The 18,831-nt window shown below is 38.9% G+C and overlaps 1 protein-coding gene across 4 annotated transcripts; it reads right to left on the bottom strand.

Annotated features, from left to right (window-relative positions):
* eomesb (eomesodermin homolog b) lies at positions 1-11,763 on the bottom strand. 4 transcript variants are annotated; one of them, XM_017703940.2, is made up of 7 exons: positions 9,591-11,763; positions 6,764-7,329; positions 3,417-3,571; positions 2,933-3,054; positions 2,265-2,426; positions 1,902-1,963; positions 1-966 (listed from the first exon to the last, which is right to left on the bottom strand). In XM_017703940.2, the coding sequence occupies exons 2-7, from the start codon at positions 7,219-7,221 to the stop codon at positions 270-272; spliced, it is 1,656 nt and encodes a 551-aa protein (XP_017559429.1). In that variant the 5' UTR covers positions 7,222-7,329; positions 9,591-11,763; the 3' UTR covers positions 1-269. The 4 variants fall into 4 exon arrangements, with proteins under 4 accessions (XP_017559429.1, XP_017559427.1, XP_017559431.1 ...); XM_017703938.2 differs by having other exon boundaries at positions 9,627-11,763; XM_017703942.2 differs by having other exon boundaries at positions 9,736-11,763.
* Positions 11,764-18,831: the final 7,068 nt, after the last annotated feature.

Genomic DNA, 18,831 nt, shown 5'->3' with positions numbered 1-18,831 from the left:
TCCAAAAGCATGATGGGAAGCTTTTAATACAGATTTTTACACAATGCAGAATAAAGAAAACAGCACCAGTGATGCTTCTGGGACTCTGACTCTGAATACAGGCACATCTCACGTGCACACGACACATATTGGTAATAAATAAGCACATTAATTTGTAAAAATGAGGGATGTGAGGGTTGAGTGCTTTAATAGGGGTGTCATGTATAAAATAAAGTGAGGACGCGTTTTTATCAGCTCACAGTTTGTGTGGTGTGTATGTGTGTGTTCTTCTAGGTGGCGCTGTAGAAGGCGCAGTAGCTCTTTGTGTCTTTGCTGAAAGCGTCCAGGCCCCTGGACTCTTCGCATTTGACCGCAGGTGAGCTTTCAGGGCTGGACAGCCGCCTCCGTTTACAGACCACCGAATAAACGCCAGTGTCCGTGTCCAGTGGCTTTAGGAACGGCGCAGTGTCCACCCACGCCGGGGCTGGACATAGCTCCTCCTGTTGGACCCTGTCCTTATCGGCCAACTGACTGTCCGAGAATTCGCTAGGGTTTGGCCGGGGTGACCAGGGCAGGCCAGGGGCCACCTTCTTCTGGTAAGTGACCTTCGATCCCCACCCCGCGGCCACCGAAGTGAAGGCCGAGTCGGAGTAGTAACCCAGAGAGTGCGCCCCCTGCAGGGACTTTAGTGTGTAGGCGGGCAGCAGGCCACTGGAGTAGTCTCCCTCATAAGCGGTCAGTTCCAGCTTGCTGCAGCCGCCCTGCTGCGTCACCAGCCACCTGTGGGGGGCGCCACAGTCCTCCATGCGGGCGGTCTGAGGCACGGCCCTCTCACTGCTGTAAAAGCGGGTCTGTGGCGGGTTCCCCAGGTGGTGCTCCTGCAGAAACGGTTGCATGGCGTAGCGGCCAGTGGGGACGATCTGGTGGGCGCGGGGGGAATCAGTGGGGGATGGGGTCAGACGCTCACCCTCAGGGGCCGTGTACATCCTGCACAGTCGGGAAAACAGAGTTTGAAATGTGGATATCAAAATTAATTAAAGATTAATTAAAATTAATTACTGCTTAAAGGGCCCACAACTGTAGGCTGAATGGTTGTGGCTAAACTGCTGTAGGCTGAATGGGTGGAGCTAAACTGCTGTAGGCTGAATGGGTGGGGCTAAACTGCTGTAGGCTGAATGGGTGGGGCTAAACTGCTGTAGGCTGAATGGTTGTGGCTAAACGGCTGTAGGCTGAATGGTTGTGGCTAAACTGCTGTAGGCTGAATGAGTGGAGCTAAACTGCTGTAGGCTGAATGGGTGGAGCTAAACTGCTGTAGGCTGAATGGGTGGGGCTAAACGGCTGTAGGCTGAATGGTTGTGGCTAAACTGCTGTAGGCTGAATGAGTGGAGCTAAACTGCTGTAGGTTGAATGGTTGTGGCTAAACTGCTGTAGGTTGAATGGGTGGAGCTAAACTGCTGTAGGCTGAGTGGGTGGAGCTAAACTGCTGTAGGCTGAATGGGTGGGGCTAAACTGCTGTAGGTTGAATGGTTGTGGCTAAACTGCTGTAGGCTGAATGGGTGAAGCTAAACTGCTGTAGGCTAAGTGGGTGGGGTTAAGGTGCTGTGGGCTGAATGGGTGGGGTTAAACTGCTGTGGGCTGAGTGGGTGGAGCTAAACACACTGTACAATAGAGCGTTTCACATCAAACCACACTTTGTCTACATCTCAGCAACTCAGTTAAGCAGAATTGCGAAAAATTGGTGGACTTCCCCTCTAAACATGATGAGAAGTGTTTATAAGCTTCTGATGGATGGACAGAGATATGAGCTCAGTGCTTCATCTTATTAAAGCACACCCTAAAATATAATATAGCCAAACAACAACAACAACAACAATAATAATAATAATAATAATAATAAAGAAAGCATGGCTTTTAAAACTTACGAGTCATAATTATCTCTAAAACCTTTTGCAAAAGGGTTGTGATCAATCTTCAGCTGGGTGATCTATAGACAGACAAAAACAAATAACAGGAAATGATCTGTTTATTATTATGTGCATATTTACAGCAGTAATCAAAAGTCAAAGATCCTTCATTTGTTTAATTATCAGTCAAATCATCCATTTACTGTAAGTTGATCATTTACAGGAGATGTTTGTGAGGTGATCAGACAAATCATCTTGAAGGGGGCATTGACTTTTACACAGTCCTGTATATGACTGACTGAATTATTATCATATTCATATATGCCTGTAATGGAGCAGATTAATGATGAGGATATTAATGATGTTTATGCATTTATTTACATCAGTGTTCTGGTACGCGGTCACTGCGATGAACTGGCTCTCTGGAAAGACAAAGATCTGAGAGGGAGGTTCTCTTCTCACGTCATCGGCTCCATCCGGCAGAACCTCCACAATGTGCAGTCTGGGCTGGTACTTATGTAGAGACTGAAGAACGATCATCTGCTTCAGAGGAAAAACACTTAATCAGTCATTCATAATACTTAATCAATAATTCATAACACCTCATCAATAATTAATTTAATCAATATTTTAATATCAGTGGATGCTGAATTTTTTACAGTAGATACTGAAAAATTCATAGTGCCTACTGAATAATTCATAGCAGATACTGAATAATTCATAATAGATACTGAATAATTCACAGTGAATACTGAATGATTCATAGTAAATACTGAATAATTCATAATAGATACTGACTCATTCATAGTGAATACTGAAAAATCCATAGTGGATATTGAATAATTCATAGTACATACTGAATAATTCATTGGACGCTGAATAATTCATAGTGGATACTAAATAATTCATAATAGATCATGAATAATTCATAATAGATAGTGAATAATTCATAGTGCTTACTGAATCATTCATAATAGTTACTGAATAATTCATAGAGGATGCTAAATAATTCATAGTGGACACTGAATCAGGTCAGAAGTGATTGTTACCTGACCGTTACTGGTCGTTGCTCCTTTGTTGTTGGTCAGTTTTAATTTGCCGAATGAAATTTCCTGCCTCATCCAGTGAGCTCCTGTGTTTGGAGACTCTGGATGGACGTAGACTTTATTCCCTAAAACATGTTAATAAACAACATTTAATGCTAGTACGAATAATAAAACTGATAATAATGATAATTATGACAACAGCACCATCATCATAATCATCATCATCATCAACAACAATGACATCCAAAGCTACTAAAGCTACTCCAAATAATTGATTTGATTAGTAAATCATTAATAAGAATATTAAAATTGTAGTTAGTTAATTAAGATAAAACTACATAATAATGTTACTAAACCTCAAAAAGAGAAAATGAATTTTTTGAAAATCATTCATAAATAAATGTTTTGCAAGTTCTACAGATTTATCAGTAATGCAGGTCTGCATATACTGTAAAACTGATTATTGGTTATTGATTATTAATAATACCCTGCATGTTGTTGTCGGCTTTTCCACAGGTCACCCACTTTCCTCCCTGGAACCTCCAGTGATTCGGGTCTGCCAGAACAATCTCAACGTACACGTTATAGTGAGATGCCAGATTCAGACCGGCTATACTGAAACTGAGGAACGGGAACATCCGTCTGCAGAGAACATGGAGATCACACAGACAGAGAACACAGAGAGAACACAGAGAACATATAGAGAATACAAAGAATGCACACAGAACACAGAGAACATACAGGGAACATACATAGAGAACGCACAGAGAACACAGAGAGAACACAAAGAACACACACAGAACAAACAGAGGACACACAGAGAACACAAAGAGAGAACACACATACAGAGAACACAAAGAGAACACAGAGATGAACAGACAGAGAACACAGAGAGAACCCAGAGAGAACACAGAGAACACACACAGAGAACACAGAAACAGCAGACAGAGAACACACATACAGAGAATACAGAGAGAACCCAGAGAGAACACAGATAGAGAACACAGAGAACACAGAGAGAACCCAGAGAGAACACAGAGAACACACACAGAGAACACAGAGAGAACATAGAGAACACAGAGAACATAAAGAGAGAAGACAGAGAGAACACAAACAGAGAACACAGAAAGAACAGAAAATATTAATATTGGAAAAAACAGTCAATCCACCAAACTAACAGTCAATCTATTGATCAAACAATCAATCTGCTGATCAATCAATCAATCTACTGACCAAACAGTCAATCTACCGACCTAACAGTCAATCTACTGAACTAACAGTCAATCTACCAATCAAACAATCAATCTACTGATCAAACAATCAATCTACCGACCTAACAGTCAATCTCCCGACCTAACAGTCAATCTACCGACCAATACAGTCAATCTACCGAACTAACAGTCGATCTACAGATCAAACAATCAATCTACCGACCAAACGGTCAGTCTACGGACCAAACAGGCAATCTACCGAACAAACAGTCAATCTACCAACCAAACAAACAATCTACCAACCAAACAGTCAATCTACAGAACAAACAGCCAATCTACTGACCAAACAAACAATCTACCGACCAAACAGCCAATCTACCAAACAAACAGTCAATCTACCGACCAAACAAAGAATCTACCAACCAAACAGCCAATATACTGACCAAACAATCAATATACCCATGAAATGGCAATCTACCAACCAAACAGCCAATCTACCAACCAAACAATCAACCTACTGACCAAATGGTCAATCTACCAACCAAACACTCAATCTACCAAACAGTCAATCTACCAAACAGTCAATCTACCGACCAAATGGTCAATCTACTGACCAAACAGTCAATCTATCCAACAAACAGCCAATCTACCGACCAAACAAACAATCTACCCACCAAACAGCAAATCTACCAACCAAACAATCAATCTACTGACCAAATGGTCAATTTACTGACCAAACAATCAATCTACCGATCAAATGGCCAATCTACCGAACAAATAGTCAATCTACCGAACAAACAGTCAATCTACCACCCAAATAATCAATCTACCGACCAAATGGTCAATCTACTGGCCAAATGGTCAATCTACCGACCAAACAGTCATCTACTGACAAAACAGTCAACCTACCAAACAAACAGTCAATGTACCGAACAATTAGTCAATCTACCAACCAAATAGTCAATCTACTGAACAAACAATTAATCTACCGACCAAACAGTCAATCTACCAACTAAATGGTTAATCTACCAACCAAACAGTCAATCTACCAATCAAACAATCAATCTACTGAACAAAAAATTAATCTACTGACCAAACAGTCAATCTACCAACTAAATGGTCAATCTACCAACCAAACAGTCAATCTACCGATCAAACAATCAAGCTACTGATACATCAGTTGTCTATGAGAGTATTGATCACTCCACTAATCTATGAATCTATTATATCAATCAATCTATCAAAGTATATTGATTAATCTTCCAATCTTTTAATCAACCTACCAGTTATCTACCACTAATCATATATCTAATCCAATGAGGAGTGAGACTGATAGCAGACTGAAGGAATCTGGCTGTGGGGAAGCTGCGCCCTCTGCTGGTCGCCTGCGGAATCACTCAAATCTCCGTTCATTTCTCCTGGAGCTCGTTTCTGATATCCGATTAAAATTACTTACAGCTGGAACTTTTTCAGCAGCTGCAAACTCAATAATATATATATATATATATATACATATATAGTGTGTGTGTGTGTGTGTGTGTGTGTGTGTATGTGTGTGTGTGTGTGTGTGTGTGTGTGTGTGTGTGTGTGTGTGTGTGTGTGCGTGTGCGCGTGGGTCTTTTTGTAAGTCACTCTGGATAAGAGCTTCTGCTAAATACAGTAATAAGCAGTGAGAGTGTGTTAATGTGTCTGTAGTGTGTGTGTATGGGGAAGGGGCGGTGTTTACACTGTTGTGCATGATTGTGATCAGCGGTAGTCGTCGCTTCTGTTCTTCTCTAATTTAATATTTCGTTTGAGATCACATTTTCTAAAAGGAACCAAAACTAACCGCGGCTTTCCGTGTAAACGACAGAACCAGAACCGGTCCAGAATCTTCACGCACTTAATTTTGCCTCTAGTTTTTCTCTTTGAGCTCCACTAATAATATCTCAAACGTTTATTTACCTAAAACAGCCATACATCATCATTTCCAGCCTCTCGCATCTAAACAGGCTGATTCTGTTCCTCCACCTGTAAAACTGATGCATGTAAATGAGCACAAAAAGTGAGTGGGCGGGGCTAAGCCTCTGAAGACTGAATGAGCTAATAAATCTGTAAGAGTAATATATTAACATTATAACAGTAATAAGTATTTTTATGTTATTATATAAACAGCGAAGTGAACAGGCTGATTTTACTGTAGAACAACTGATGTCAGATTTTTAATAATAGCAGATGGACAATGTGCTCTATATAGCACCAAAAATGGTTCTTCTATTGTAACAAGCTTTTTATTGTAACATTAGAGGAACCCTTTTTGTTGCTATATAGAACCAAAGTCAAGAACCATCTACAGCACATTCACCATCAGTCTAGGAAACCCATTCATGGCCCTCTAATCATGAAAATGCAGTGTTCATGGCTCTACATATATTATTTACAAAAGAAGAACCACCTTTTTAAGCATATACAGTAAAAGATAGAGGACGTTTTCAATTAAATGAGCTCTTTAATTTGTTCATAATTTCAAAACTTTATTGTTCATTTCCAAGTTTAAATGGAAAAATTATTAATGTGATCTCAGACCTTTTTGTTATTGTTGTATTTATAATAATAATAATAATAATAATAATAGTAACATTACCTGCCCTGTTTGGTGATGATCATCTCGGTCTGGTGTCTGTGAAACTTCAGCCACAGTGCTCTGTTACAGAGGTAGACCTGCGCGCGGCCCCTGGGGGTCCCTGGCCCCTCATACTGCTGGTACATGCCGCTAAGCTGGAGCCGGACGGAGGGGGGGAAGGCGGGGGCGGGGCCGGACAGCGCGGGCAGGGCGGGGCTGTAGTGGACGGAGGCCGCCACGTAATGCGAACCCTCTGACCCCTCTGCTCCCCCGCTGACCACCCCGCTGGCCCCGCTGTAGGGCAGGAAGGAGCGCAGGCCGTCGGGTGGGGGGGCGCAGGGAGCGGGTAGGAAGTGTCCGGCACTGAGTCCGTCTGCGCTGTAGGGGGCGCCGCCGCCCAGCTCACCCTCGCACCTGAGTGGAGACGACTTCCTCTGAGCAGCCAGCAGGGCGGCGCTGTCAGCCTCACCGGCCATCATGGGGACAAACACTGACTCACTTAGAGGGGCACTTCCGGTCTGCTGGACTCAAATCAGGACCACTGGGGTTGTGACACACGCTCAGCAGCCAAACACCTCACAGCATCACTGAAGAGGAAAAAAGATCAATTAATAATCAATATCGAAAACTGGAGCATTAAAGCTGAATTAAACTGATCAGCCTGCAGAGCACAGAGCACTGACAGCAGGAGGCGGGGCTTCATGAATATTATCAGGGGCGGGGCTTCATAGACTATTACAGTCGGTTTAGAAACGTGAGCGGGGCTTTATAGACTATTACAGTCCTTTAGAAACAAGAGGCGGGGCTTTTATATATTTGTTTGATAAAGAGGGCGTGGTTTTTGGGTGACTGTCAGTTGAAATCTGAGTGAAGCTGGTTCAGTGTTGATGTAACTGTAACTGTATAAACAGAAAATTTATGAATGATCAGTTTTATTATTGAATGTATTCAGTGTTACTATTAGAATTATTCGCATTTTGGTTATTGTTGTAGCCTCACTGTCCGCATTATTATTATTATTATTATAAAATCTAAAAAATTACTAAATTAATATAACGAATAAATAAATAACTAGAAAACATCAATAAAAATAATAATAATGTTTTGTATGACTGTAAATAAATGTAATACTTGTATTTCCTTTGTTTTAAAATAGCAATATTTTTCACTTCATTAAATACAATTAAATAAACACAAATTAATTTTCTTACCTGTTAAAAAAAGAACATAATATCGACCAAACAACAACAACGATCATAATAATAATTATTATTATTATAATCATAATACTGTTTGAATATTTTAAATTCTGTAAATTTCATAAAAACATACAAAGTGAAAATAGAAGAGAAATTTGGAGCTGGTACGGCGCGAGTGCTGCCACACACATACACACACACACACACACACTGTGTAAAGCGGAGCGGAGCGGCGCGCGCGGAGCCCGAGCTGATTAAACACAGAGATTTAAGGGATTTAATGAGGAAAACGTGTAAAGAGCAGCTCGCGCACAGAGGAGTTTCAGCGCGCGGGACAGTCTCACATCACACTCACAGATCAATCACACTGATTCAGCTCCGCTCTTACGTCACACATTAATGATCAATATTCATCAACAGCGCCGAATCGCGTCAATAACGCAGAGGAGATCGGAGTTTAGAGACGACCAGCAGCGCGCGCGGCCTCAGGAACCATCACTAATTTACCGAATAAACACACACACACACACACACACACACACACTTATCATACATTATCATAAATCAGTAACACACTCATTCTTTATCAATACGTCGATAAAAATGATCAATAAAGAGCGGAAACACATGCGGAGTTATGCATGAAGCGCGCGCGTTAATTACAGTGGATCTTTATGAAGAGTGAAAGAGGAATAAGTGTAAATTCTGAACTTTGTAAAGAACTAAATAAAAAATAATTCAACAGAAATTAAAATTTCATTTTAAATAACTTCAGAAATGTCCTTTTATTTAAAATGACAAGTTTAATCTAAACTTTTCAGAGTCACAATTTAATCACACCTTTAATAAACAATAAGAACACAGCTGAGTTAGTGAATAATTAATCACATCGCGCGCGCTTTCTGATCTCATATTCCCATCATTAATACCGCGTTTCTGCATATTCATATTTAATCTCTAATTACAGTATTAATATTCATAATGATTCGGAGAGCGTTGCGCGCGACGCTCCTCCGCAGGTCCGAATATCATATAATATGATCAGCATCACTGACGCATTGATTTATTTGTTTACTTAGCCGTTACTTCAATACATAGATTATTGATCAACTCCGTCAATAACCTTATACGCAAATTTGTCCGCCAGCATTTCACACGCTTAAGAATACTTTTTAAAACTTTAATAAGGTTCTTAATAATTAAGGTTCCTCACTGGTTCTTAGTTCTATAGTTCCAGGACGAACCTTTAATTTATATACAACCGTTAAATTAGGGGTTCTTTAGACTTTAAAACAGGTTCTTCACATTAATTTACAGCATAAGGGTCTTTAAAGAAGCGCCGCTATAGTATTCTTTAAGGAACCAAACGTGGTTGTTATACAGCTTAAAAAAAAGTTCTCAAAGCGTTCTTTCGTAAAGGTTCTTTGCATAGTCAAATGATGTAGAACACAGTTCTTCAAAGAACCATTTATAATCGTTAATAAAAAGGTAAAATAGTTCTTAATAGCACAAAAAAGGGTTCCACTATTGCTACAACTCACAGAACCTTTTTGTAGTACTATTTAGAACCCGCTTCCACTAACAGTTTACAGCATTGCTTCAGAGAACCCTTTCTAGAACCTTTACATTTTTAAGAGTGCAGAACTCACGCGTACACATGCAGCACATCACAGGCAGCAGAGTACCTGTTCCTCAGCGTTCCGGTTCTTCAGTGTTCCGGTTCCGCGGTGTTCCGGTTCCCCAGTGTTGCTGAGTGAGTCTGTGTCAGTGCAGGTGTGAACAGGTGAGTCTTACCTGAGAGCTCTTCATCAGCCCTGATCTGCTGTGTGAGTCCATCCTCAGCTCAGAGCTCTGAGTGAGAGAGCAGCCTTACAGCCCATAGAGAGAGGGGCGGGGCCACATAGCACAAACCACGCCCACTCACTGCATCATACTGATACAGTGTCAGGAGCACAATCCAAATACACCAGATCAAAGAGTATTCTGAACAGATAAATCAGCACTGAACGGTTATAACACACTTATAAACAGATAACTCACACTCATAAACTGATATAACACACTACTGAATGGATACTTCAGCACTGAACAATTATAATGTACTTATAAACAATTAACTCACACTCATAAACTGATATAACACACTACTGAACAGATACAGCAGTACTGAACAGTAATAACACATTAATAAGCAGCTAAATCACAGTCAAACAGATATAGCACTAATGAACTATATCACGCTCAAACAGATACAACACACTGATGAACAGCTAAATCACTTTAATGAAGAGCTAAACCACACTAATGGACAGCTAAATCACAGTCAAACAGATATAACACATTAATGAACAGCTAAATCACTCTCAAACAGATATAACACAGTAATGAACAGCTAATGAACAGCTAAATCACAGTCAAAAAGATTTAACACATGAACAGCTAAATCATACTCAAACAGATATAACACACTAATGAACAGCTAAATCACAGTTAAACAGATATAGCTCACTAATGAACAGCTAAATCACACTAATGGACAGCTAAATCACAGTCAAAAAATATAATACACTAATGAACAGCTAAATCACAGTTAAACAGATATAGCACACTAATGAACAGCTAAATCACACTAATGGACAGCTAAATCACAGTCAAAAAAATATAATACACTAATGAACAGCTAAATCACACTAATGGACAGCTAAATCACAGTCAAAAAATATAATACACTAATGAACAGCTAAATCACAGTTAAACAGATATAGCACACTAATGAACAGCTAAATCACACTAATGGACAGCTAAATCACAGTCAAAAAAATATAATACACTAATGAACAGCTAAATCACACTCAAACAGATATAACACACTAATGAACAGCTACATAACACTCAAAAAGATAAACAGCTAAATCAGTTGAATGAACAGCTAAATCACACTAATAAACAGCTAAATCATACAGATTTAGATATAACAGATATAACACACTAATGAACAGCTAAATCACAGTTAAACATATATAACACACTAATGAACAGCTAAATCACACTAATGGACAGCTATATCACAGTCAAAAAATATACTACACTAATGAACAGCTAAATCACACTCAAACAGATATAACACACTAATGAACAGCTACATAACACTCAAACAGATAAACAGCTAAATCGGTTTAATGAACAGCTAAATCACACTAATAAACAGCTAAATCATACAGATTAAGAGCTACATCACACGCAAACAGGCATAACACACTAAGTAACAGCTAAATCATTTTAATGAACAGCTAAATCACACAAATGAACAGCTGAATCATGGTCATAAACAGATTTTCAAATGATAATTTTACTTCTGCTCGACATTAATTATGTTTCGAGTTTCAGTCGTGCAACAGATTAGAGATTTAATAAACAGTTTCAGTTTTAATCTTATCACTGAACCTAAAACAAATACATTTTTAAGGCGAAAAGGTCACGTCATCCCACGGACATGGTCATTCTGCTGAAGTCATCGTCACTCCACTGCTGTCCTGCTGAAGTCCTGGTCACCCCATGAAATCTTGGCCACACTAATCCGAAGTATTAGTTGCTCTGCTGAAGTTGTGGTCACTCCACTGTAGCTCTAGTCACTCTACTGAGCTCTGGTCGCTCTGCTGAAGTCCTGGTCACCCTGCTGAAGTCCTGGTTATTCTGTTTGGACACCCATTGCTCGTCTACAGCGTTTAGTTGCAGATGTGTGAACAGAACAGTGGGAGTGAAGCAGTGAAGGAGTGAAGGAGCTCAGCTCCTGCAGGAGACTCAAGCTTTACACTCAGCTTTATTCTCATATTCTCTGTCTGTGAGTCTTTCTGAGGAGTGGAAAACCTGCAGCGTTTCACGCTCACACACGCTCACACTCACACACACCCACACTGTGCTTCAGACCGCACACACCACACACTTACTCACACACACCTTTCAACTGAACTCAACTGTTACTTTTGTTTTTTGTGTTCATTTAATAGTCAGGAGCATAACATCAAAACAGGCAGTTACAATTTTTAAAAAAAATTATTACCTTTTACTATTTAATACTAAATAGTTACCAAACAGACAACTTGCACCTTTTATGTTGCATCTTTTTCAGAAACAGCTACATTAATTTACAGAAAACTCACCTTTTTATTTATAAATGTTTATACATGAAGAACACATATTTACAAAGAATGCAGTGCATGTATTTATAAATGTGTGCTCTTATTTACAAAACATCCACATAGAATTTCAAAAATAGAATTAAACCACTTAATATTACAAAAAAATGAACTTACTAAGATGTATTTTATGCATTTATTCAAATGTACCATAGCTGCACACAGTCATTAACAGCACACAAATGTCCAGTGTTTATTTGTTTGTTTGTTTACAGACGCTGTTAGCTGTGTGTAGCAGTAGGAGTCTGTGTGTGTGTGTGACCTTGGCCGTGTGGATGAAGGGAAGCGTCACCATATTGTTGTCAGAGCAGATAATCAGCAAAGCCGGTGAAGCGGAGACTCCGTCCAGGTTCTGTGGAGCCAAAGCTGCGCCGCCCGCTGACCGCATTAATGACCGCGTCTCATTAACGCTGTGCTGAAAACACAGGAGCACACGGCCAAGAGCTCACCCGCACAGCGCGGACACGCCCACGCTCATTTACAAAAGCACATTTATTTACATTTACATATACATTATAACACTACACACTCTACACACTACACACTGAACACTACACACACTAAACACTACACACTGAACACTACACATTAAACACTACACACTGAACACTACACACACTACACACTGAACACTACACAAACTAAACACTACACACTGAACACTACACATTAAACACTACACACTGAACACTACACATTAAACACTACACATACTACACATACTACACACACTACACACACTAAACACTACACACTGAACACTACACATTAAACACTACACACACTAAACACTACACATTAAACACTACACACTGAACACTACACACACTACACACTGAACACTACACAAACTAAACACTACACACTGAACACTACACATTAAACACTACACACTGAACACTACACATTAAACACTACACACACTAAACACTACACACTGAACACTACACATTAAACACTACACACTGAACACTACACATTAAACACTACACACACTAAACACTACACACTGAACACTACACATTAAACACTACACACTGAACACTACACATTAAACACTACACACACTAAACACTACACACTGAACACTACACATTAAACACTACACATACTACACACACTACACACACTAAACACTACACACTGAACACTACACATTAAACACTACATACACTACACACTACACACTGAACACTACACATTAAACTCTACACATACTACACACACTACACACACTAAACACTACACACTGAACACTACACATTAAACACTACACATACTACACACACTACACACACTAAACACTACACACTGAACACTACACATTAAACACTACACACACTACACACTACACACTGAACACTACACATTAAACACTACACACTCTACACACTACACACTGAACACTACACATTAAACACTACACATACTACACACTGCACTACACACACTAAACACTACACACTGAACACTACACATTAAACACTACACATACTACACACTATACTACACACAGTAAACACTACACACTGAACACTACACATTAAACACTACACACACTACACACTACACACACTAAACACTACACACTGAACACTACACATTAAACACTGCACACACTACACACTACACACTGAACACTACACACACTACACACACTACACACTAAAAACTACACACACTAAACACTACACACTGAACACTACACATTAAACACTACACATACTACACACTACACTACACACACTAAACACTACACACTGAACACTACACATTAAACACTACACATACTACACACTACACTACACACACACACATACTACACACTACACTACACACACTAAACACTACACACTAAAAACTACAGATTAAACACTACACACACTACACACTGCACACACTACACACTGAACATTACAGTTGTGGGCTGGAGGTTAGGGATCCAGCCTCGTGACCGGAAGGTCGCCGGTTCGATCCCCAGCACCGACAGTCCATGACTGAGGTGTCCTTGAGCAAGACACCTAACCCCCAACTGCTCCCCGGGCACCGTGAATTGGGCTGCCCACCACTCCGGGCAAGTGTGCTCACTGCCCCCTAGTGTGTGTGTTTGCTCACTAGTGTATGTGGTGTTTCACTTCACAGATGGGTTAAATGCGGAGGTGAAATTTCCCCGTTGTGGGACTAATAAGGGTCACTTACTTACTTACACATTAAGCACTACACACACTACACACTGAACACTACACACTAAACACTATGCACACTAATCATTACACACTACACACTACACACTAAAAACTACAGATTAAACACTACACACACTACACACTAAACACTGCACACACTACACACTGAACACTACACACACTACACACTGAAAACTACACACTAAACACTACACACACTACACACTGAACACTACACATTAAACACTACACACACTACACACTGAACACTACACACACTACACACTGAACACTACACACTAAACACTACACACACTACACACTGAACACTACACATTAAACACTACACACACTACACACTGAACACTACACATTACACACTGAACACTAAACACTACACATTAAACACTACACACACTACACAGTACACACTAAACACAAAAAACTACAGATTACACACTACACACACTACACACTAAACACTACACACACTACACACTAAACACTACACACACTACACACTAAACATTACACACACTACACTACACATTAAACACTACACACACTAAACATTAAACACTACACATTAAACACTACACACACTAAACATTAAACACTACACATTAAACATTACACACACTAAACACTAAACTCTACATACTAAACACTACACACTGAACACTACACACTAAACACTAACACCGCACACTAAACACTACACACTAAACATTACACACTACACACTAAACACTACACTCTACACACTAAACACTACACACCGAACACTACACAATACACACTAAACACTGAAAAATACACGCTAAACACTACATACAAAACACTACACACTACATACAAAACACTACACACCAAACACTACACACAACACTACACACAAAACACTACACACTAAACACTATGCACTACACACTAAACGCTACACACTACATACAAAACACTACACACTAAACACTACACTACACACAAAGCACTACACACAAAACACTACACACCACATACAAAATACTACACACTAAACACTAAAAACAAAACACTACACACTAAACACCACATACCACACACTACACACTAAACACTACACACTAAACACTACACACTACACATTACATACTAAACACTTATCAGTGTGAATCACACTCAATAGTACTATAATCAATCATAACAACAACTGCTAATAATAATAACTACCATCATCAGAAGATTATCTGAGGTTTTTGTATGATTTGTATTGATGTGAAATGCTGCTTTTGTTGTAATTTGACTTTATTTTTAAAGTTTTTTATTTTTAAACTTTTTTCAATAACTGTTTTTTAAATTTATTTTAAAATATCAGTTTCATAAGGATGAGCTGATGTTTTCAGTTTTTATATTTATACATTGTAATGTTTCTGACAGCTAAATGACTCAATTACAATAATTACTGACTTTCAAAAAATATTATTCACATATTATGGATAATTACACTGCTAATTTTATACACACGGGTCAATATTAATTTTTAAAATATATTTTAATTACCTGGAATTTTAATAGAAACTTTGTTCTTTATTAAATTTATTAGGCTTGAACTGATAACCACTCTTTTTCAATTTTAAAATGATGCTGTATATTTTTATATTGTGCATCTTAAAATTTAAAATGACATAACTCAATTGCACTTAATATGATATTCATTTATCATAAGAACTACAGTTTACAGAGTGTGGGTAATGCATCACACACACACACACACACATACATTTTTTATGTACAGTCAATATTTCAACATAAAATTATTTTTAAAACTTTGTTAAAATTGTAAAATTTTTGAATTGTTTAAAAATTTTATGTTTAAAAGGTTTAAAATGTTTAAATATTTGAGCAAAAGTTTATTGTTGTGTTCCTCATTCAGAGTGTATGTGTGTGTGTTTGTGACAGTAATACGAGTGTGTAGGCAGGGTGTATGTGGCTGAGAGTGTGTGGGCGCTCTGTCTGTGTGTGTGTGTGTGTGTGTGTGTGTGCTGTGTTTCCTTTATTGTTTCAGTGGAACAGAGACAGAACAACATAACTGTGTGTGTGTTTATTGTTGTGTTCCTCATTCAGAGTGTATGTGTGTGTGTTTGTGACAGTAATACGAGTGTGTAGGCAGGGTGTATGTGGCTGAGAGTGTGTGGGCGCTCTGTCTCTGTGTGTGTGTGTGTGTGTGTGTGTGTGTGTGTGTGTGTGTGTGTGTGTGTGTGTGTGTGTTTCAGTGACGCCGATCACCCACAGTTATTGGTCTCTGTGACGATCAAACATCAGAGTAAATTTCACTTTCAGTAACTCACTTTATAAAACAGAGCAGTGATTTGAACAGTGAGGAGCTGATATCCCCCTCACTGCCTCACAGCCTCACCACCTCACTGCCTCACATGGCACTGTTTAACCTCTCTTACTGCAAAGGCCTGTATGTACAAACGTGTACCACAGTTTGTGCACCCCGAGTCCAATTCCATGAGCGTGAATAAGTAAAGACATCCTCTACAGAGACGCTCGTCTACAAATTTACAATCTACGTCTACAATCACTGTTCATTTACTGAATTTAATATATTGGAAAGAATAATATACAATAAATAAAATATGCCATGATGTTTGTTCTGTTTTATTGTCTCCAGTGTGTTAGACTCAGTAAATAAACAGTAAGTGTGTATTAAAATGTGCAGAAGGATCTGTTTACTTATTCACACTTAGAAAATCAACAAGGGGTGACCCCTTAACTGGTCTGGATCGGCCAGCAGGCCTGAAGCTTTATCATACACTTCTATAGTCTAAGAACAGCTCAGCCTGTTTGCATTGAAATCCCTATAGTTACTGAATGATCAGTGTTGTTATGTAATAATGGGACTGTAGGGGGTCAGCAGAGCTCTGCAATGAATGTGTGGTCAGTGCTGATGCCCGTATAAGGAGCTCTGTGTCTGAGCTGTTTGTGTCTTTGGGAAACACCGGCAGGACGCTTTGCTCACTCTATCTCACTCTGCAGTGCAGGAATGTTCCAGAGCTGATACATATCCTACACACATTTTCCGAGCCAAAATATTAACAATACTATATGCTAACCTGAAATAGCCCAGACCAGCAGGCCCTGTCCAGTGTGGGAGGTCATAGGCGTGTGGCAGTTTGGTGCTGCAGTTTGAGCAGCTGGTGCTGGAATATAACCAACTACAGCTGGTAGTGTGAATGTAGCGTTTTTCACATTTAAACCTCTAAACGACCTCCTACCCCACAGAGACACTGAGTGCAGAACATACACAGGACAAAACGACAGGTTTAGAGGGTTTGTTTGTTTATTGCGATGACTGGAAAACACAGATCATGTTGGACTTCCTTAAATGGGAATAAGGCCGACTACACAAAGCAGACGCAATCCTGAAACTATTATTATTATTACTATTGTTGTTGTTGTCAAAGTTGTTGTTAAATAATCACATTAACAAGTAAACAAATAAAAATACTAATAAATACAATAATAATAATAAGAAGAAGAAATACAATAATAAATAAAGAAATAAAGGATCTCAATAATTTTTTTTTGCTCAGGATTCACGCTGACGCATGATTTATGTTATTACAATTTCACTAGCATCAAATTCAGTGATATTACAACTAATAAATAGCAAAATATGAATAACCATAATCATAATAATATCATTATTAGTTCTAAATGATTATCAAAATGAATATTATAATAAGCTACACATCATCTACAGAGACACACTTCTGCATTTTAATACACAATTATTGTTTATTTACTGAATTTAACACAATGAATAAAAAAAATGAAAGTGAATATTTGGCCTCTGCAAAAGTTAAGCATCTTTTATGTTTTAGCTTTCATTTAAAATATTTTTTTCTGCCTAAATAGGTTCAGGTTCAGGTCAAGTAACAATATGTAATATAGATTTAATCTTATCACTAATAATCTAAAAAATATACATATTAGCATTACATAAAAATATAACAAAGGATCTCACAAATGTAACCATTTAACATTCTTATAGGTGAACTCCTCCCATTGTCTCAAAATTGCATCATTAAGTGTTTAAGATGTAAACAGAGTCATTCAGACTGGTTCGGTGTGAAACGCTCTTATCTAGATAAACTTACTGAGTCAGAACTGTTCACAGTGGTGGTGATAGGAATCAGACGTCCACCTCTAAAAGCTCCTTCACAAACAGTTACTACATGAAATGGTTATGAATTCACTGCCTGATGACAGAGAAACTGTTTTATGATAAGTTTTTCCATGTTGTGAGCATCATTCAGTTCTCAGTAAAGCCCACTGGTGTTAATCTCTCCCCATCAGGGGTCACTGACTCTCACTCTGCCCCCACTGAGATCACACCACCAACACCACCGACCTCGCCATTTACATCAATACTCATCTTCCACCACCTTCACCTGAAAAACAACAGAGGACTTTTCAAAACAAGACATTTTCTGAACATGCATTCCTTCACACTCTCTGCC

This window comes from Pygocentrus nattereri, chromosome 24, assembly GCF_015220715.1.
Source record: "Pygocentrus nattereri isolate fPygNat1 chromosome 24, fPygNat1.pri, whole genome shotgun sequence".
Lineage (NCBI taxonomy): Eukaryota > Metazoa > Chordata > Actinopteri > Characiformes > Serrasalmidae > Pygocentrus > Pygocentrus nattereri.
Note: the sequence above shows the minus strand (reverse complement) of the source record. Positions and strands in the feature narration are given on the sequence as shown.

Bases quoted from the DNA above. Each gene is read 5' to 3' on its own strand.
- eomesb (XM_017703940.2), bottom strand. From the start codon at position 7,221: ATGATGGCCGGTGAGGCTGACAGCGCCGCCCTGCTGGCTGCTCAGAGG. The intron at 3,055-3,416 runs GTATTATTAATA...AACATGTTTTAG, and splicing joins AGCCGACAACAACATGCAGG to GGAATAAAGTCTACGTCCAT. The intron at 2,427-2,932 runs GTAACAATCACT...TTTCCTCTGAAG, and splicing joins CAACGACCAGTAACGGTCAG to CAGATGATCGTTCTTCAGTC.